General features: G+C 42.7%; 1 protein-coding gene across 2 annotated transcripts in view; it reads right to left on the reverse strand.

The window, feature by feature from the left end:
- The window catches only part of afap1 (actin filament associated protein 1), a 63149-nt gene that overhangs the window by 37293 nt on the left and 2625 nt on the right, over positions 1-23231 (reverse strand). For both annotated transcript variants that reach the window (XM_041986380.1, XM_041986379.1), the window contains exons 3-4: positions 11676-11804; positions 8590-8672 (exon numbers count right to left, since the gene is read on the reverse strand). In XM_041986380.1, coding sequence (XP_041842314.1) covers positions 8590-8672; positions 11676-11804 — 212 coding nt within the window. The remainder of the gene's footprint in view (positions 1-8589; positions 8673-11675; positions 11805-23231) is intronic.

Below are 23231 nucleotides of genomic sequence, written 5' to 3' on the forward strand. Positions count from 1 at the left end.
ATTTCTACACTGGAAATTTATTTTATTTTATTGTCTTTTCCGCCCCTTGCTTCTTCTGCTCCTCCTCCACCAGCATCTCCTACGCCCCTCGTCTCCTCTGCTCCTTCTCCACCAGCATCTGCTATGGCCCTCACCTCCTCTGCTCCTCCTCCACTAGCGTCTTCTATGCCCCTCACCTCCTCTGCTCCTCCTCCACCAGCATCTCCTACGCCTCTCCCTCCTCTGCTCCTCCTCCACCAGCATCTCCTATTCCCTCGCCTCCCCCACTCCTCCTCCACTAGCGTCTTCTATGCCCTCACCTCCTCTGCCCCTCCTCCACCAGCATCTCCTCCGCCCCTCGCGTCCTCTGCTCCTCCTCCACCAGCATCTCCTATTCCCCTCGCCTCCCCCACTCCTCCTCCACTAGCGTCTTCTATGCCCCTCACCTCCTCTGCCCCTCCTCCACCAGCATCTCCTCCGCCCCTCGCCTCCTCTGCTCCTCCTCCACCCCTCACCTCCCCGCTCTTTCTCCACCAGCATCTCCTGCGCTTCTCAATTTCACATTCTGTTCCAGCCTGTTTCGGTCTGTTTCACTCTGTTTCAGCCTGTTCCAGCCTCTTTCTGTCTGTTCTAGTCTGTTTCAGCCTGTTTCAGTTTGTACCAGTCTGTTGCAGCCTGTTGCAGCCTGTTCCAGTCTCAGACTTCTAGTATTAAATTATCTGACATGGTTCAAGAAACCTGGATGAAACTTGGTGCCCTGATGCTGCTACCTAACCAGAACGCTCTTCCTTGGTTGCCTTTCACTTTTTCTAAACATATTTTAAACAGGCTGGTCAGAAACTAATTGTTAATAATTACGGTGTGTAGATGATCGCCTACATTGTTTGGGCTAATCCGTATCACCGCCATTAGTCTAAGGTGCTGTTAGGACCAATAATTTAACGTTACGTAGCCCTGCATTTGCTGTTCACCATCAAAATCTTTGTTGGAACGTCTATTTAACTTGTAAAATCTAAAGCAACTTTTCAGCAGCTCTCTATGGACTCAACATGTAATGTGCTTGTCTGATGCTCTCGAAGTTTACCTCGCCTGTGGGCTTAACTAATGAAGTTTAATTAGGCCCCGCCCCTCTCCCCGTTGCCGCACTCTACATGTTGTGTTCATGTGCAGAACACATGTCTGACAGCAGAATGGCCTATCAATGTGCTTCTGGAGGCAGCAATACAGGTTCAGTTAAGACATGTTGACATTTCCATGTGAACCATTTCATTCTTGGCCTGCCAAGGCTGAGTCAGTGTAGGGGAAACACCGACTTTACAGTTTATATTGCATCTGAACTGGGAGACAACAAATTCTAAGGTGTACAAAAACAGTAAAACAAAAAAAATACAGGAAGAAAAGATGCATATACATGCAAACTGAATTTCTTTATATACAGTATAATCCATTCAATGAAGGACTTATCCACCCTTAAGACCTGCCAACCCCTGCGATACACATCTAAACGTTCCAACCCTGTTTATACATGAACCACTCATGCTAGTTTTACCTCTGACAAAAACAAAACCATTTTCACAGTTCGCTTTTCTAATGAAACTCCATTTTCACTTCCCCTCCAAGACTTTCCTCCGTTCCTGCCTCAGGCGGGGCAGGTAAGTGTGCATTTTGAGAGACAGGTACATTCACCAGAGTGTTGCTGACGGATGTGCCAGCTCTGCCAGCTGGGCTGAAAAAATAACTGGAGACTGAGACTAGGGTTGGGTGTTTCCTGTATTTGTCTCACCTCACAATGAGGTGTAAATGTAGGTCAGCAGCAGCTGGTGGGAGTAGGTAGAAGGTGGGGGTAATCCGATTGGAAAAGAAAGGTGGGCTTGCTTTCTGTGTGTAATAAAGTAAGTCCATATCTAGAAATGGAGGCAGGCTATTAGGAATTTAAACACCAGGAGGAAAACTTGCATGAAGAACTCCAAAAAGTCAGGAACTAGATGGTGCTATGTACCGGGTGGATAGTTGATCTTGGAAGAGGATGGCCATATTCAACAGTTTACTCCACTAAAAAGAGTTCTTTGTTAATTTTTACCTTCTCATGATAAAGTGTAAGGGCTTTCACTTTCTTCAAAAGCTCTAACTTGTGTTTGAATGTAAGAAAACCTCAAACATAACAAATCACGTGTTTTAGACAATATGCTGTGTAGACAGATGCATCAGACCATGAGAAGTAGTAGTGACCTAAGAGAAAGTGCTCTAGCATCAGCTTCACTTAATGTATAACACGCTAACCTCTTAGCAAAACAAGCTGATGTTAGCTTTGAAAACCGGAGAGGTCTGAACAAAGCACCATATACGGTATAGAAACCATAGAAAATATGTGCATTTATCAACTTTATACACCTGTACAGCTCTACAAGAACTGTCTGGAATAAGAAGCCAAATGAAGCAGCAGAGTGCCTCCGCATCAGGTGTTAGCGTTGTTCGGTGGACTACTGTTTGGGACAGTCAGTTACAGCGAGTCCCTTGTCAAAGAGAATTCTTACTTTAGTTTGTGCGAAGTGATTGTGACTGTGCAGGCATAGACAGTACCATTTCAGAATTTGGACACAGTTTCCCAGTAAATTTAATACTGTGAAACTGTGTCCAAACTTTTGACTGGTGCTGTAAGAAGTCCTATACATACATACTAGCTTCTGGGTCAGCTGTACCAACACATGGATAAATTATTTGTCTGAAGTACATTACAGAGTTATGGATAATGGAGACCCTCTTGCAAAGTCTCTCCTTGAAACAGGCAACCATACATCTTCTCTTTGTCTTCTTTGAAAGGTATATTGTCTAATCTGAAAGAAGATGAATCCATGCACCTTTAACAAGCTCCGTTGGGGTGGTTATAAGTATTTGGGCTTCACCTAGTTTATACCCTTGTAGACTGGTGAGCATTAAACATTAAAAGCAGACACACAGACAAGTAACTGTCTGCACAAGTAACTGGAAAAATGATGGCCTTACAACATATCATGTAGGCACCCAAAATAGTACATGTCTTTGCTCTACAACCTGCATTACAGTCTATTCAGAAGGTATAACCAGAGAGTAGGAGTCTGGGTCAGTGGGTGAAATTCCTGTAGCAGCCTGAACTTTTATTTATATAGCACATTTCACAACAAAACGTTTCCAAAGTGCTGCACAAAAAATCAATATACCACAATAAATAAAATCACGTCATAAAAAATAACTAAAATAACAAAATAAAATAAAACTTATTTGCTTTGGGCTGCTCATAGGAGTTAGGGTAAATAGACTGTACTCATGCAGCACTTTTCTAGTCATGACATGTTTATGTGACACGACATGTCGCATCCACCCGTTCACACACACACACACAGCCCTTCTATTGTTACATACTAAGTGCTTTCTATCATACACATTCATACCCCGATAGGCAGACTGGGAGCCAACGTGGGGTTCAGTGTCGTGCCCAAGGACGCTTCAGCATGGAGTCAGGGGAAGGTTGGCAGATGACTGCTCTTCCTCCTGAGCTGGAGCCTGCCAGGAGGCCATCTGGAGAGCATAGTGCTCTATATTACTAACAGACCTCCAACGTTTAAGTTAAATTAAATGATCTCATTCAACAATAGCCAAAAAGCCTCATCTTCATCACTAACAACCTAATTTGGAGAGATGTTGACCTTAAAAAACACTCAGGTCTAAAGATTTTAACATGTTATTTATTTGGAGAGAATTTAAAAAAAAAAGCTTTTGTGTTGTCAATCAAAGACCCTAGGATTTCTTCTGGCTTCTTCCAGACTGTAGAAAAACCTTCACTTTTCCCTCAGTGCTTCATTAACTTACTTCGATCAAATCATGCATCAGGGAAAAAACCTGGCATTGTAAAAAAAAAAAAAAAAAAAAAAAAAAAAAAAAAAAAACTTCAGATGCACTAGAGTGAGGAAAAAAGTTGTGAAATATGTTTTCCATCCATGCTCCAGTTTCTCAGCAGGGACTTTTTCCAGAGAGAGTAAGCAGCAGAAACAGTCCGGGCCCTCAGGACTAGCCACGCTGTGGGCATGCGTCAGCTCCTGAAGTACCAACACTGCTGCAGTTAGGACTTAATCTCTGATTCGCCACTTGTTTGGTTACCCCCATGACAAAGTGTGGCGGCTCTGAATATGATCTCTTTAACAACCTCATTTCCGTGACACAATGGAGCTGATGTCACGGAACACTTTACTGTGGTCGACAGTGCCACAAAATAGGGGAAACCCACTGAGAAATTACATCATATATGATGCATGGCTGCATTGGAATACGAGGTTTGGGTTGAGACATACAATCATCTTCGAAGTACTAGAAGGGAGGAGGATGTCTGTTTTATAACGAAATGAGAAGGAAATGAATTCCAAATGAGACCCAGACTTCACGACGTAACGCCACCCACTTAGTGTGTACAGTACGTCCATCAAACGGGTACACGTCTGTAGGCTGCAAGTGCAAAGAATCATGACAAGCATGATGGATTCTGTCCATTTTAGTGTGTGTATCCCCCAGTGTTGTGTGCTAGATGGTTAGCTGGTCGAGAGAGGGGGGTCTTTTTCGGGGAAGGCGAGGAAGAGGAGAAGGAAGGGTGGAGGAGGTGAAGAGCGATGTGTGTGGGGGTGTGGAACTCCTCTCCAACATCAACACAGATGGAAATCATTTATGTTTCTAGAAGCAAACGGATTGGTCCATTTTCTGCTGGGGCCATTGGTCCTCGAACACCTCATAGGATGCAACTTCTGCTGTGACTGGACGACTGCCTCCAGCCAGCCTTACAGCCCAAACAATTACACAGAATTCAAATATATGAGCTTTCAACTCTTAAATGTTATGCAGTGCCTGCTGTCTTTCATTTGAGTTTTTTTTGGAGAGAAAGGTTTTTGGAATTTAGAATCTTGTTTGGGCGAAATCTTGAAAAGTCATCTTAAACTTGCAGAACTTGTAACACACAAGTCCACAGATGAACTAAACATAAATCACATTATTGTGGTATTTTGAAAGACGATTGAACCTCTGGCCTTAAAAGTCACTTCTCTACCTTTGTATTTTACATATGAGCTGTTTTGCACCAAAAACACCCAGGTCAGGTCCATATCAACACTGATTTTTCTCCAGTTTGTGCTTTCCTCCTCATGCAAATGCAGTTTTGGGGAACTGAGACCTTGCAAAGATCTTAACAACCCCTTATTTCTTTACTGAGTTGGTGTCATGTAATTGGCTGATTAGCTGTTTGTGTCAGCAAGAACTGAGCAAGCTTAACCCTAAAATTCAGGGCAATTCCTGTGTTAACCACGTTAGATATTAAAGGTCCCATATTATACACTTTATTCCCAATCTGAGACCATTCATTAATATCTAAATGAAATATTTCCGCCATGGTATGGACAAATCGACCCTCAGTTTGAGTGCAGCGGCTTCTCTTCACCTCCCTCTTTTTAGCAGCTTCAGAAATGTGCCGTTTATGGTGGGCGGAACCCTGGTGGAGCAGCTCAGCTGTTGGCTCCGCCCATCGCATCGCCCGTCATGAGGTGATTGACAGGTTAGGCCTTAGCGGTTACTAGACGCTGATTACAGCGTAGTGAAGGATAAACAAACGCCGGAACACCGGAACCCATTCCTGAAGAAGTTCGAGCAAGAAGACTAACAGTACTGCTCTTACCTCTCCAGCTGTGTCACGGACAGTTGGTATTGAACCTGGCTTCAGCTTCAAACGGTTTGGCGAAGCCTGCTTTCCATGCAACCATGTTGTGGAAACAGTCCTCTTTGAAATGCTGGCCACAGACATGCAAAACCTTGGAAGTTTTCCGGGTACATTTCCTCCAAAAATAAAATTAATCCACTCAGTCCTCGTGGGTTCAGTGGATGGAAGTAAAAAAACGTTTTCGTGTTCATTTATGCAGCCACAAACAGAACAGTGCTTCTGTCGCTTAGCCATGTCCCGCTAACGAGGGTTGCCGAAGAGGGAAAACACTGGGCGCTAGGTGATTTTTAGAGGGCGGGCTTTGAGAGCCGGTAGAACCGGGTCCATCGCTCTGTGGGGAGTGGTTATTGTCCCCTTATGACGTCATAACGTACACGCTTTCAAACAAGCTCATTTCAGCGCTTACTTCCCTAGAGGTGGAGCAGGGGGGGAGAGAGAGCGCCTGAAAGAGTTTCACACTTACGGGTCTCCTACACATGCGGGGGGACCAGTATGACTGTTCCAAAACCATTAAAAAGTGAATTTTGCATAATATGGGACCTTTAAAGCTGTTTGCAAGGATGAATAAAGAGCCACATTCAATATTAATACTCCAAAGACTCAATGCTCACTAAACAAATAAATAAATTATATATATATATATATATATATATATATATACACACACACACACATATAGACATATATATGTGTATATGATTTGGAGGTGTACAAATAAAGCTCAAGTAAATTGGCACCAGAGTCCCCTGAGTCTACAGTTAAAAACCAAGAAATTAAATACTCTAAAAAGATCAGATTCAGTGCTGCATTCAGGGCATCTGAAACGCAGCCAGAAACCAGATCGGTATTTATCAATGGCATGATCCAGCAGAGTCAAAGACCTGCTCAAGTAGTAGAGAAGGAATTCAAGGGGGCAATTTGTGGGGCTTAAATGATGAACCACCTCAGATCAGACAAAGAAATGGGCTAAACTTCTCCAGCTGCGTGCACCAGGCGTGGGCCTCTCTCCCTACCAAAGACGTCCTGTAGTTTGCATTTTTCAGCTAATATTTTAACACATGAACTTCCTCTGACAGATTAAAAAGCTCTGCAGCATGATGAAGAGCAGCGACACATCACTCCTCCTCTCACATCAAGCTTTCCGGGAATCGCACAACCCGTGTGCGAGACGTAGAACGAGGTGTTGTGGCTTTGCAAGCCATCGCAGCCACGTGCACGCCCTAACCCCATCAGAGACATCTGCTCCAACAGTAATGACACACTCTCCCTATTATTCCTCACACTGGTCTGTTTGCACATGTATCCTCATCTCTATTGCTTACACACAACTGCTATGATGGAGATGTTACCGTACTCACAGGAAGCCATGACCAGCCTTCCCACTGCTTTACGAGACTATAAAAACACATCTCACGTGACCTCACGTCCCCCGGGTTGTTAAATGTGGCATTTCTGCCATTAAATAACATTCAGGTGTTGAATGTACGCTGAGGATCAGAAGGTTTCCTGCTAGTACGGAACTGAGGTGTGCACCTGGGCAGCTTTTCCACCAAACTGGTTCCAGTACTGGTTTGGAGCCAGAGCCACTTAAAAGCAGTACTTTCTGTTTTGGCCCACTCAAGTCGGTTCCGATGATGGTTCAGGAGGATGACGAGCAGGCAGATGAGCCTCCCTGAGACGCTTTCTGACAGTTTATGCAAAAATTCTTTGCTTAGTCAAGCCAAGTGTTGCAGCAGCTGGTCTCAGACGATCTGGGAGGTGAAGATGCTGGATGTGGGGGTCCTGGGCGTGTGTGGTCAACGGTTGTGAGGCCGGTTGGTGCCAAATTCTCTGAAACGCCTTTAAATATGGCTTCTGGTCGAGAAATGAACATTCAGTTAACAGGCAAAAGCTCTGATGGACATTCTGCAGTCAGCATGCCAGCTGCACGTTCCCTCAAAACATGTGGCCTCTTATTGTGGGCAGCCTAAGGCACACCTGTGCAACATGCCGTCTGATCCGTATATTCATATGCCGCACATATAAAGTGGAAGTGCTCGCTAACACAGATTCACAAAGATGAATAAATCAATAAAACTAAAAAAAATAATAATAAAATTGTTTTTTTTAATAAGTACATTACAGGTAAGAGCAGGGATTGGTTTAGATTTGGGCTGCGTGTCAGATCTGGTATGTAATCGGTAAAATACCAACCTTTGCTGAGCTCCATTGATGAAACTTCTACTTCCTTTCTTTGTTTAGTTGTCTCATCAGTGGACAACGGAAGTCAGAAAGAAAAGAGGATCAAGAAGATTGTGCAGAGCAGCTACTATCTGAGCATATCTGCTACATTTCATCATTTGTGGTGCTTCATCTTTTTGTTATGAAACTGTTTTGTTGACCCTTCCCCGCTTAAGCTAACCATTAGCGCTTAGCCAATGCATGGTGCAATCTCCACAGGCTGCATGTTAGGAATTTTTTTTACTGCTGAGAGAGATGTAAGGTTAATATAAACTGTTATGGCCGTAATGTATGCTGTAAGAAAACTAACTCTAGGAGGTTTCTGTTTTAAATACCACGTGATGGAAACAAGTATGCAGAGTTATTTTCACAATCCAGACTCAAAGATATGGAAAGCTGACAGGTGAGGAGGTGTGTCCCTGCTTTGAATTACTCTTTAATGTTCCTCAAACTACAAATACCTGCATTACAAGGCAATATTGTAGTGCTGCTAAGACAATGAGTACAATAAGTTCATGTTTTTCAGTTGAGATGAGGCAGAATTTAGGTAGTAAATTGAGCCACATTAGAAAAAAAAGAGGACAAGACCTAGAAATAAACAATGAAACAAACAAGTGGTAAACGATGAAGCTGCCTTTGGGTTGGTAAACATGTCTTACCAGCCAGGGGTGAGGGATCTCTGGGAGGGGCATCTGAGGCGGGGCTGGCAGACCACTGTGGATTTCTGACTTGAAAGAAGGCTCTGAAAAAAAGTAGGATTGACTTTAAGAAGAGCCGATATACAGCAGACACGAACATAATCATCATCTTGCTTCCAAATTCTCTTAGTTCTCTGTTGCTCCTGTTCCTGTACTGACATCATTAAAACAGTTAACAAATGTAAAGATTCCAGTGGTGTGACATCTGTTAGCTTAAAGCTACACAGGATCGAAACCAGTCTTGTTGCTGCAGGTTAAATGCCTAAAATGCCTTGTTGATGTCAGAGGAGAATGGGCAGACTGGTTGGAGACGATAGAAAGGCAACAGGAAGTCCAATACGCTCTGGTTCCTACCAAGGTCTGCAGAATAGCATCTCCGAACACACAACACGTCTAGCCTTGAAGCAGATGGGCTATAGCAGCAGAAGACCACACCGGGTGCCTCCTGTCAGTTAAGAACAGGAAACTAAGGCTACAGTTCATCAACACTGGACAATAGAAGATGGAAAAACGTTGCTGGTCTGATGAGTCTCCATTTCAGCTTCAGGTTGCTGCTGGTATAATGGTGTGGGGAATATTTTCTTGGCCCACCTTGGGCCCCCATAAATAAATTCATAAAGATGTCTCTGCATGCATTCAGCAACACTTTGACTACAACTTTACCAAGTTATATGAGAATAGAACAAAGCTCAGAGATTCTATGAAGGTTTTAGTGTGGGTAGAACCAGGCAAATTATATTTGGCCACTTGGATCCCCAAAGTGTGCCACATAGGTATTTTACTTCTAGGAAGGGAATCTAGCTACAAAATCTGGCCCTGGCATTCAGCCACTATATCATCAGTTTCTACCACTGTGCACCTGTATAATCAGCAAGTTTAAAATTAGTCATAATTAGCATTATCATCACTGCTAGCTTCAAAACTAGTTAAGGTTTTCTGGACATGCTGATCACTTTCAGCTTTGTTGTAAATGAGTAAAATCTCTAAATCTTTGAAAGAAATCATCTCTGTTGTGTCTTCGCTCTGCGATGCATCACCGTGCATCAAAGATCTTATATGGTGGTGACGCTCCTGTGTTTACGCTCAAAGTTATAAACCTGATGGATGAAGTCTCCTTCAAGTATAGGATATTGCTCGAAAGCTCGCGAGATGTAGAATTTCAATTAGCTTTATTTACACTCCCAAGATCCACGAGAAATCAACAAGATGGCCGTGAATGGTAGCATCTGACACGCTGGCTCTTGATGCATTTTCACTACTATGAATAAGTACACTCTGAACTTTGGTGGAAGAACAGTGTGGACAGACTGAAAATGACCAGGAAACAGTAAAGAAATTAAATATATTGCTTTAGGTGAGAATAGTTTCAATCTGATGCTCTGGCTGTGAAATGCAAAGGTTGGCTGTGCTTGTTTTGAGACTGACGGGAGGTGATCAGCTAAAATAAAATTACGCTCAGTATCATCTGAAAGTGCAGCTTTTCTAGTTTCATATGATACCCAATATGTTGGGGTAGAGCGAACAAATCACATGTTCTGTTTTGTTTCGGGTGTTGCTAATGTTGATGTAGCAAACCGATCCACACCAATCTGGACCTGTTGGTGACAGCGGAGGCTCAAGTACAAACCAAGATTATCATCATGGATGCAGCCAACAGATCTGGAGCAAAACCTCTGAGGAAGGTTTTCACCACCTGGTTCCAAGAAGGCGTCTGACCCGGTACTAGAAGGTGGACGTGATGAAGAGGACGACCCGGTACTAGAAGGTATAAGTGATGAAGAGGATGACCCGGTACTAGAAGGTGGACGTGATGAAGAGGACGACCCGGTACTAGAAGGTATAAGTGATGAAGAGGATGACCAGGTACTATAAGGTGGACATGATGAAGAGGACGACCCGGTACTAGAAGGTATAAGTGATGAAGAGGACGACCCGGTACTAGAAGGTATAAGTGATGAAGAGGACGACCCGGTACTAGAAGGTATAAGTGATGAAGAGGACGACCCGGTACTAGAAGGTGGACCTGATGAAGAGGACGACCCGGTACTAGAAGGTGGACTTGATGAATAGGACGACCCGGTACTAGAAGGTGGACCTGATGAAGAGGACGACCCGGTACTAGAAGGTGGACGTGATGAAGAGGACGACCTGGTACTAGAAGGTGGACTTGATGAAGAGGACGACCCGGTACTAGAAGGTGGACTTGATGAAGAGGACGACCTGGTACTAGAAGGTGGACGTGATGAAGAGGACGACCCGGTACTAGAAGGTGGACGTGATGAAGAGGACAACCCGGTACTAGAAAACGGACCTGATGATGAAGACCAGCCAGTATTAGAAGGTGGACTGGGTGAAGAGGACGACCTAGTACTAGAAGGTGGACATGATGAAGAGAACGACCCAGTACTAGAAGGTGGACGTGATGAAGAGGACAACCCGGTACTAGAAGGTGGACGTGATGAAGAGGACGACCTGGTACTAGAAGGTGGACGTGATGAAGAGGACGACCTGGCACTAGAAGGTGGACTTGATGAAGAGGACGACCCGGTACTAGAAGGTGGACTTGATGAAGAGGACGACCAGGTACTAGAAGGTGGACCTGATGAAGAGGACGACCCGGTACTAGAAGGTGGACGTGATGAAGAGGACAACCCGGTACTAGAAAGCGGACCTGATGCTGAAGACCAGCCAGTATTAGAAGGTGGACCGGGTGAAGAGGACGACCCAGTACTAGAAGGTGGACCTGATGAAGAGGACAACCCGGTACTAGAAGTTGGACCTTCTCCTGTCCAGTATCAAGCAGACATTTAGGTGTATTAGTGCGGCTGCATTCCAATTAGAGGACATGCTGCTTTTGTTCATGTTATAAAAACATCCATCATGCACCAGTGCACAAGTGGAATGCAGCACAGCAGAGACTAGCACCACAGAGTGAAGCATATATCAAGTCATAAAGGCATCACAATATCAAACACTGCATAAAACTTTTTGCTGAAGCCATGCAGCCCTGGTTTAAAACTACAATGTGATACATCTAGCGAGCTCACCTCTGTCTGAGAGGACTCTGTGCAGGATGCTGGAGAGATGAGACTTCTTCTCTCGGACCCCGGCGCTCAGATACTCCCTGTCCAGCAAGTCCAGGAACAGACGAAGCTCACACACCAGCTCCTCCATCGCTGCAGGACAAACATCATGTTAGCTTCTTTTAACTGCATTAAACTGCTGGGACTGAATTATAATAAAGCCATTTTTGATCAATGTTACTCAAACACGTGCTTCAGTATTTAAACATTCATACAAGTCAAAGACAAACCAGAAGCAGGCCACCCTCATCAATCAGTCCTAATGCAGCATTTGCTTTAGTCAGAGCGTGTTAAAAAGTGTCTTTTGGCTCAAAAATTTAACGTTAAACACACCATGACAAAACAGAGAAACACTCAGTTATGTAAGGGAGACATGAGCTGCCAAGTAGAGGGATGGAAAACAGACCTTCCAGGACCAAACAGCCAAGGCAGATCTGGCAACCCACTTGATGGACAGTTCCAGTTGTGTATGTGTTTGTTCACATGTTGTTTCTGAGGTCTTGTTGTGGAATGGTACCTACAGGACTCCTCCAGCGAGGGTCTTTTAGTTGCACCTGGAGCCTTTAGTAAACGCGATCGTATCGCAGGTGATGACATAACAGAGCAGCTGCAGGTAGTTATTGATGATAAGAGGATGTGGCTCATCAGGAGAAATCATGTTGACTTCTGAGCTTTTTATTTGTTTTACTGAAATGTCCTGAAAAACTTTCAACATTCATCCAGAGACCATCCTGCATTCACAATAACAGAAACCGTTACCATGACAACACGCAGCAGCAGCCTAGAGGTTAAAATGCTAGTATTATTCATCAGGGGGTTAGCCTTACTGGTTCTGGTTCTAAAGGGAGGTTTTCTTTAACTAGGTCATTATGACCTGGTTTATATGAACACAGTGGACTGGACTAATGTGGCTCATAAATCATGTATTAATTGGATTATAATTAGACTAAAATGAACTGGACTGAATTGGACTGGGTCTGTAAAAGTGCCAGGTTTCTATGTTTCAGGCCTCTGCTTGAAAATTGCATCCACGTGATGAAATGGGCAAATTTTGCAACCACAAGCTCTATCTGGATACTTTTGGAGTCATACTGAAGGGAGTTAGGATGTGTAGATACCAGAATATGTCTTACTGGGGAAGATGGAATGAAGACGACTCACAGTAGAGACTGAAAAAGTTTCAGGGTTGCCAAAGAAAAATAGAAACACTCTCAGGATGAATATGAATTTTCCTCTGGAGCGATGCAGCTGAAACTCCAAACCTCTATCAGATCGTCGTACATCGAGGTCTCTAAATGGCCATTTTGACACAGTTCAGCACCATCTGGTCTCAAAGTCCCACAACTGGGGCAACCTCAGGTTTTAAAGGGGGTTGGATTTAAACAAGACCAACATGTTTTAGAACTGGTTCGAAAAATCAAAACTACTAACGCAGCAGTTTTTATTTCAATGATGAAAAAAAGGTTTAGGACCTGCAATCTGATGATACTTTCACTTCTATTACTTTTATTTTTGTGTTGAATTTCTATCCAGGAACTTGGAGAACTACTGAATATTGTTCAGTCCTTACAGCCTCGTGTTGGTCTTCTTAGGTTTTAATGTTCAGTTAAAGAAGAACTGGTTTAATTTTGGATGATAACAGTTTTTAGAAAGCTGAAAAAAAACACAAGTACAACAACAAAAGAAAGCAAAGGAAAAGGTTCCAGATGTTCAGGCTCTACATACATCTATATCACCTGCTTATAAACATGATTATAAGCTGCACAACAATAATCTAACAGAAATTTATAAAGATACAAACTATTAAATCAAATAAGCTAGTTGATATCCAACCAGTAGTTGATAGTTATCCAAGCAGGTTAACCAGTCTGCAACACTGCAGGTCAATGACTTGATGTACAGCCAACTGAAAATATCATAAACCACAAAGATTTCAGAATCTGGGAAATCCTTAAGAACCTTCTAATCCAACATCAACGATATCTAACAAGCCCTCATGGAAGCACAGAAATCTGAAACTAGCTTCCATGAAGGCCTTAAAGGTTAAAGCAAAGCCAGGTCTGATACATTTATGTTCTTTACATAATCATCTGAAATCTGCTCAGTCCAGCTCTTCAGCCGCTCCACAATCTGAACCAGGTGCAGAAGTCTCTCGGCATTAACAGCATGTCCTTGCTGCTTCATGCCAGATATCTCCTTGAAGACAAGCTCCGATGCCAGATCTAAACAGGTACCTGCCATAAAGCAACAGCAGCAGAGTAGCTAACAGGTGATGGTGGAGGAGATTAAAGCCAACATTTTCCCAAAGAACAGAGTCCTCGCAGTAAATCTGGAGCTTTGAATGGATTCACAGCAAAAACCAAAGTTCATTTTCACAGCTGGAGGAAAAGTTGGACATCAGCCCTGAGGTCAGCTAGACGGCCACTTTCACACATTCCTCACATAATTGGATTATCCTTCATCAGAAAGGTGTGTGTGTGTGCATGGGGTGGTGGTGAAGGGGGGGACAAAGGTAAGGAGGGCGACAGAAGCCCCCTTGTAGTTCAACACTAAAGGCGGATTTATACTTGTGCGGCGTCTGCGTCGCCACTGTAGGCGTTGCGTAGCTCCTCGAAGGCTTGACGCGCACCTCCTCCAGACCTGATGTGCACCTCTGCTACGTTTACGCAGAAGTACTCCCTTATGATTGGTCGGTTTGGGATTATGAGTTTCCGGATTTCTGGATCTTCTCGCTGAATTTGTGTAGTAAGGAGGAGAAATTGCAACACGAAACCAAAACGATGTGCACCCCCTACTAGTGTTGTCCAAAAAAAAAAAAAAAAAAAATTGATTCTCAGGTACTAATCGATTCTAAAATTTAATATCTTGTTAGATATGAATTAGCACGGGTATCAATACTAATGTCACTTTTGCATCTGCTGGTTCACAGGAAAAAATAAAAAATAAAAAAAAGCAACTAGCAACCAATTTGGAGACTTATTCTGGTGTTACTCATGAGAAGTCGCAGATTATACCACAGGCCCCTCCCCTCCCCTGTCCTGAAGCACTGACAAGAGGCTCGTCTTCGAGCTGCAGGAAGAACAGTAGGTAGCTCCATAACCAGCCTGAAAATTAATTGAACAAAGCTGCTACTGGCTGATCAAACCCTGGCTTAAAGTCAGAAAATAATGCCTTTTAATGTAGACTGTTTACAAAAACATTTTAAAAGCTAATTGTTTTATGTTAATTAGTCTAGTTTAAAAAGTAGATCTGCATCTCAAGCACTGTGAAGAAAAGGACACTTATGTAATTAAGTCCACTAACTACTTGTTGAAATGGTTTTTTAGTTTTTAGTTTTTGCACCACAGTGAGCAAACAAGAATGTTTATACTAAAGGCTTGACCAGGTGGAGCTGATAAAGTAACCTGTGAGTGTAGCTACCAACATCAGCTCCATAAAGCTGTGGAAACACCTCTTAACTCCACAGTTTGATAGAAACATCACTGATGTTGTCAACCAACCATCCCTCACGTCTCACAACACAACGTGGCCCACTGTTTTTCCATTAGACAGAAAACAGCCCAACACCCTTTACTGCTCCATTTACTGCCTCAGAGTTTTGTGCAACCTGTGCAATATTTTGTCTCCACCAGGGTGGTCAAACATAGAGCTAAACCTGCGTGTCTTTGTGTCATTAAAACCCTTAAGTGAGCTCTCCAGATCACCACAGAGGGCAATGGAAAACCAAGAAGGACCACCCTCAAACATGGCCTGAGGGCAAGCAGAAGAAAAACAGCCCACACCTTTTCTTCAAAAACATCTTCAGGTCCTGTTTACACTCCCATTTCCTTCATCCCTTCCCTCCGTCTATTCTATTCTAATAATATGCTTGTTTTCTTGTATGTGCAAACATCTTTCACAGGTCATGATAAACCAAGAAATTAATCTTTACATAAGGCTCACAGAAACCTCCTAAAACACCTAGACGAGTCAGCTGCTTTCACTGCCAGGTCTTCACACTTCCCAGGGCTGGGAACAAAGGCTTTCTTCCCTCAGCGGGGAGTGTATGCAAGGCAACGGGGTCGAGTTTGGGTCTTGCAGAGAACTTGAGCCCTTGTGGTTCCACTGTTGTTCCAAAAAAATGCTTAGCCAGGTTAGAGGGAGGAGGGATTTCTTCCCTCTTCCCAGAATACAGCTGTTATGACTGACAGCTAACTCCCACACTCTATCCTGCTGTATGTGTGTGTCTTCCTATGTCTAACAGCATCTTTGGGATGTGTTCAGTCTGGGTGTTTGCCAGGTTTTCAGGTCATGATCTGCCCGATTCCCACCCACTGGTGAGAAGTGTTTAGAGCAGCATTAAATATTTTCTGTCACTGAGCCGAGACAGCGGTTTTCCCTTGAGAAATTAGACTCAAGTCTCCTAATTACAACCCATCATCCCTGTCAAAGCCATGCCTGTAAATCAGGATGGGCTTGTAGTCACTTTGCTTACATAAATGGGTTTTATAAAACAACAAATAGAAAAAAATTGACCGAGGCTACATAGTCACAGGCCAAAACTTTACTTCAGCCATTAAAAAAAAATTGATTTCTTTTTTCATTTTTTTTGTACATTTTGAACCCTTCACTAGCCGGGCAGGCTGAGGCAAAAATGTCCTCGTTTCCCTCATATTCAAACAAAAAACCAGATAAACTACAACTGAAATAGAAAATTACTTTTCATAGAAAAGCAATTAATTGTTAAAACTAAGAGTTTCAGTGCTCATCGGCACCTTCACACTGTTTGGACGAGTCTTAATCTAACAGTGAGCTGTGTGGATTGTTATGGCAGTAGTTATCTCCATCCACCAATTGCTTTTTTTTTTTTCAAAGTATCTCTAGTGACATCTGACTCGAGCGTCCTCCATCTTCAAGCATTTCCAAACAACAGATACGTCATCATGTTCAACGTATGCTGCAGCTTCACTTTCAGAACTTTATACATCCATTTTCACGCTCAACATCTCCAATAACAGCTGCTTTGTTTTATCTATCTATCTATCTATCTATCTATCTATCTATCTATCTATGTATCTATATATATATTAGTGCTGGGCACGTTAACGCATTAATCGCATGTTAACGCAACAATTAACGCTGTTAATTTTTTTAATTGTGCGTTTTTTTTTTTTTTTTTCTGGTCACTGGCTTTGATGACAGAAACATGGTGTCCATGTCTCCCTTCCCTGCTGCAGCGGTGCGTCTGATGCAATCAGGAGAGAGCGGGTTTATTAAAATGAAGAGACCTTTTCTGTCTGGAACTTAAGAAAGAAGAACCGCCGTTTCTCTTTGTCTAAACCCATGCAGATGGCAGAACATCGTGATTTTTGGAGGGGAAACTCCTCCCAAAAGACCATGAGAAACTTTTTATTTATTTATTTTAATAAATTTGGTTTTAATTAATGCAAGTCAGCAAAGGTAAGACATGTTTTCTGACTTTTACAAACGTGAAGCATAAATCGGGTCTTCTTCTGCCTCTGGTTCGGTGAATCTTGGTCATAGCGAAATGAAACTTCCAGCTGTGGAATCTGTGAGATGTGAGTTTTCAGAAGAGGAGACGTTTGTTCGTGTTCATGGGGAGACCTCATCTGTGTTTACATATTTTCGGGCCTTTGTTTACTGGTATTTGAATTGTTTGTTGTCTTAACTGTGTTTGTTGGTGATAGAAATGGTTTTACTGAGCTGGTAGCTGAGATTCTGGACTTTGTGGATACCACACGTTTATAGTTACATCTACAGCCCTGACGTTAAACCCGTAATTCCGATGTTAACCCCTTAAGCCCCGGTGGCGGAGTATGCAGGTGCAAGAAGTGAAGCTAAACAGTCACGCTGAGAATGAAAGTTTAAAAAATTATATCTAGAAATCTGGATAATGAAGCACTGAAGGTGCATGTATGGACGTTATTGTGCATATTGTGAATATTTTTCTCCTTCTTCACCATCAAGAAGCTGTGAGATTATAATCCTGCTTTCTGTCTGTTCACCTGATGCTGATATTCATCACATATTGTTCCTTCTGTGTTTAGAAGGAAGCAGCTTCACAGCTTTAAATTCATCCTGCTGACTTTTTACCTTTTAACATTTCATCCTTCTTTCTCATAAATATGTGATTTTATACACACACACACACACACACACACACACACACACACACACACACACATACATACATATATATATATATATATATATATATATATATATATATATATATATATATATATATATATATATATATATATAAATAATTGCGCGATTAATCACGATTAATCGCCACATTTCAAGTCTGAGCCACCTAATGAGATAAACATTCAGTCACCTTTGCGGTGCCCTTTCGGTGGTTCTGGGAAACTTTACTGCTCCATGGGTTGGCTGTTACAGTAAGAAAGGGGTTGTTTTGTAAATGCTGGTTGGTTTATGGTCTGGCATCATTATGGTTACTGCCGAGTGGGGTGTTGCTGGAAGGGATTCATTTGGACAATTGCTACATGATTACATAAGAGCTACAGGAATGTTGAGGGGTTTTCCTCAGACCAAAAGGGACTTGAGGGATTTTTTTAAAGGAAAAAAGAGCCAAATCATCTAAATTTCTATTACTACAAGCCCATGAACACTGTAGAAAGTTCATTTTCTCATTTAACCATGTCAAGAGAAAAGGACTTCCACGTTTAACTTCAGGTCTGCTCCAAGTTTTCTTAAAAAAAAAAAAAAAAAACATTAGACAAAGTCATAATGGGATAAGGCTCATGTACTGGTCTCTTCAGTCCACTGCTGGTGAAGAGCTGTGAAAGTCATAAATTCTTCATAAAGCCCAGACTTGGACAAACACCAGGCGAGAGTTATGAACAGATCAAAAGATGGGCGATGCTAGATTAGTTTGTGATGAAAGACAAGCTGTCTCGCTCTCGCCCCGTCTCTCTGTAATTATGAGCTTTGTGTTTTCTCATTCCACTCGGCATGCCAAGCGAACATTACAGAGGGGACGGTCGCTATCCAGCAGTACAGGTGGTTTATCGTACGAGCAGATGTTCCCGGACCGCAAACACACATCTGTAAAACTCTGATCTGAGCACGCATGTGTGTGTGTGTGGAGGGGGGGCGTGTCCAAACGCATGCTGAAGACAGATTTGGGGAGGCTGCCGATGCTCCCTTTGGTATCTCTTTTAAAAAGATAATTAGAGGGTGCTGAGCGAAGAACCACAGGCCAAGGAAAGAGAGACGGGGGAAGGGATCAAGGCAGAGTGAAAGGAAATTCAAGCTTTGGGTTATTTTCTGTTGATGGGAAAAGGGGAGTGTGGTTTCCTTGACTGAACTGAACTGAATGGTAGCTTTACAGCTGTGAGAAATGAGTGCCACGCCCTCCAGGTCATCAGGGCATTAGCTAAAATACACAAATCATTGTTCCAAACATTATGCTATTCTATCATTTGCTTCCTCAATACTGTAAAATCTTACAGCAACGGTACTATGGAAGGTATGCAAGGTCCTTACCATAGCACACTGTCCACCCTGGGACCTAACAGCTAGTCAGACTGGTCCCTATGCTGCCCGACCAGTTACCCGCATATTGCATTCATGATTAACACCTGGTTGCGTATTTACCAGCAAGTATGTGCTTGACCCAACATGCTAAGCCCAAAATTATTCCAGCAACACAACTAAGCAGCAAATGTAGACAAAGGGCTGTAGCATTTCCAGATGAGAGCTTTGAGATTCCTCAGAGCCAAAAGAATCCACCAAGCCACGATCTTTAAACTATCATTTATTCAGCTTCATGTGACGTGCCGTCGTGGTTTGCATTGAGTGCAGGAGAAACTGCTGGAGGCAGACAACAGAAGGAGTATTGGCCAGAATTTAAAGGAACTCTGAATATTTGTTGACTGCTCTAGTATTTACAGATCCATACTTGATGCAGAATCTAGTGTTTCCAACCCATCGCTTGAACCATGAGGCAGGGAGACGTAGAGCGTGATAAATTCCACTAACCCTACATCTCTGTTATTCTGCTGTCTTGAATTTGATCTTGAAAAATTATAACTGGAGAACAATAACTACAAGTGAAACTCAAAAATTAGAATATTTAACAAAACCAAATTTATTTCAGTAATTCAGCTTAAAGGGGAAACTAATATATTATATAAACTCATTATATGCAGAGTGAGATATTTCCAGCTTTATTTGTTCGAACTGTGAGGATCGTGTCTTCCGGCTGATGGAAACCCAAAAATCTAAATCTCAGAAAATTTGATTATTACGTGAAATCAATAAAAAGGAAAATGAATCCAGAAACGTGACCATGTGAAGAGTCTAGTCCTGCATATGAACCCAGTTCTTGGTCTGAGCCCTTCTGCATGGATTCCTGCCTCCATGCGATGTGGCATGGATGTTATCAGCCTGTGGTCCTGCTGGGGTGGAATGAAGATCAGAATGCTAGAGCAGCGGTCTTCAGCTCTTCTGCATCGCCCGGCAATGCTCCATTGAGTTTCTACGGGGTTCAGGGCTGGAGAGTCTGCTGGCCAGTCCAGCAGAGTAATCCTCGGTCATTGAACCAGGTTTAGCTTCTTGTGGCAGTGTGGGCAGGTGCCAAGTTCTGCTGGAAGATAAAGTCAGCATCTCCACAAAGTTTTTCTGCTGAAGGAAGCAGGAAGGGCTCTAAAACCTCCTGGTAGATGCTGTGTGGACTCTGGACTTAATAAGCCCAGTGGACCAGCACCTGATGACATGGCCCCCACATCACCACCAACTGTGGAAACTCCACTCTGCACTATAAGGGTCTTGGATTGTTGCCTCTCCAGGATCCGTCTGTGTGAGGTGGCTCTGGAAGCTCTAACGCCAGCCTCAGTCCATCCTTGTGAAGCTCCCCCACATTTCTGAACGGCCTTTTCCTGAGATTTAGATTTCTGGGTTTTCATCAGCTGTAAGTTATAATCATCACAGTTAGAACAAATAAATACTTGAAATATCTCACTTTGCATGTAATGACTCTATATTATATATTTTACCTTTTTAAGTTGAATTACTGAAATAAATCAGTCTATTAAAACCTAATATGTCCAAACACAGAATGCCATTTATGCTACTCAGAATTTCTGTTGTGCCTCTTAATGGCCCCAAATTACGAAAAAGACTGAATGGGACAGAGCAGCGGTGAGAACATGCCTGATGATGTTAATCAGCAGCCTGATTGTTAGTGGCATTAAAGCCCTGTGAAACTGGCCTTTCTGGCACCAGGGTCTTCTGAATAGTATTTACACTTGGCACAAGATTCCCATCCTTCCCCCTGTTTTTCCGGATGGATATTGACAGGAGGAAGGCTGCAAAGGCTACGATTACTTAGACCAAAATGTAAGTCTTTCTCACTGCATGCCAACATACTGACAGCCTGGCTTTGGAGAAACAGAGGCAGAGATTTGAAACTAATTCCTCCACATCTTTCTTCTCCAGTCCCAGGATCCATCCACCCCCAGCAAGAAAAAAAACGAGGTCTTCTGCCGTCTGCCAGATGAGAGCTTTTAAACTCCAATCATCGTGGAGACAAACCAGGCAAAAAAGGAAGGGGACCCCGTCTCTAAAGCAAAACCAAATGGGCCGAGAGGACCAGCACGGTGACACCATGTACCCACTCTGCCCACATCACAACCACTACGATTATTTGCTCATCAACTCGGGGAAAGTGGAAACAGTAACTGCAGTAAACACTTTCACACTTTCAGCTCTTCAGACGTGCTAACAGGTAATGACTTTACCAACGCGCAGCAGCTGGATGTGTTCCCGCCTCCGCTAGCAGTTCTAACGGTGGAAGAAAAGGACCAGAACTACGTTATTCAGGACCAGAACTACTTTATTCAGAACCAGGACTACGTTATTCAGGATCCAAACTATGTTATTTAGGACCACAACTACGTTATTCAGGACCAGAACTACTTTATTCAGGACCAGAACTACTTTATTCAGGGCCAGAACTACGTTATTCAGGACTAGATCTATGTTATTTAGGACTTGAACTACTTTATTCAGGACCAGAACTGCGTTATTCAGGACCAGAACTACTTTATTCAAGACTAGAACTACTTTATTCAGGACTAGAACTACTTTATTCAGGGCCAGAACTACATTATTCAGGGTCTGAACTACTTTATTCAGGACTTGAACTACTTTATTCAGGAACAGAACTACTTTATTCAGGACCAGAACTACTTTATTCAGGACCAGAACTACGTTATTCAGGGTCTGAACTACTTTATTCAGGACCAGAACTACTTTATTCAGGGCCAGAACTACGTTATTCAGGGTCTGAACTACTTTATTCAGGACTTGAACTACTTTATTCAGGACCAGAACTACTATAATCTGGACCAGAACTACTTTATTCAGGACCAGAACTACTTTATTCAGGGCCAGAACTACGTTATTCAGGACCAGAACTACTTTATTCAGGGCCAGAACTACGTTATTCAGGACTAGATCTATGTTTTTCAGGACCAGAACTACGTTATTCAGGGTCAGAACTACTTTATTCAGGACTAGAACTACTTTATTCAGGACCAGAACTACGTTATTCAGGACCAGAACTACTTTATTCAGGACTAGAACTACTTTATTCAGGGCCAGAACTACGTTATTCAGGACTAGATCTATGTTATTCAGGATCAGAACTACTTTATTCAGGGCCAGAACTACTTTATTCAGGACTAGAACTATTTCATTGAGGACCAGAACTACTTTGAGGGCCAGAACTACGTTATTCAGGGTCTGAACTACTTTATTCAGGACTTGAACTACTTTATTCAGGACCCGAACTACGTTATTCAGCAGAACATCAGAAGCTGAAGGTCCAAAGTGAATCTGGATTTGTTCTTTTGCTCTGAACAACGAGTGGCGTAACTATGCAGCTATCTGCAGCGATACATCTACTTAATGATCCGAGAATTAATCCCAAATACTAATCAATTATGTTGTAGAAGGAAGACGTGGAACTGTTTCTTGTCACTTTAACAGCTAAAGGTCTTTATTTGGAGGCTGTGGTGGGCAGGCAACCTGTTCAGGTGTGGCTGCTTCTTACTGGGACGGCTCCACCCCGAGCCTAAACTGGACTAAGCGAGATAGAAAATGAACAAAGGAAAATCTTAATTTGATAAGGAAAATGTTTAAAGGTTTGTAACTATGACGAGGCCAGATTGTTCTAGCTTAGCTGATATAACTAAGTTATACAAACATTTGCTTTAAAACTAAATAAAATGAAGATCTACATCAATCCAGGTCCTCAGGACCCGCCGCTCTGCAGGTCTTCATGTGTTCCTACTCCAACACAGCTGATTCAGATGAATGAACTTTATGATGGTCCCTGCAGCCTGAGAGAGATTAATTTCATTCAGGTGTGTTAAAGCACCTGTAGTGAGAATACTGGTCTACACTAGACCCTGCTGTAACGTCCACAACTAGAAATTTGTGATATCTGCAAAAAAACAGTTGTTATCCACTGAATCAATATGGTATTAA

This window comes from Melanotaenia boesemani, chromosome 5 (genome assembly GCF_017639745.1).
Source record: "Melanotaenia boesemani isolate fMelBoe1 chromosome 5, fMelBoe1.pri, whole genome shotgun sequence".
NCBI lineage: Eukaryota > Metazoa > Chordata > Actinopteri > Atheriniformes > Melanotaeniidae > Melanotaenia > Melanotaenia boesemani.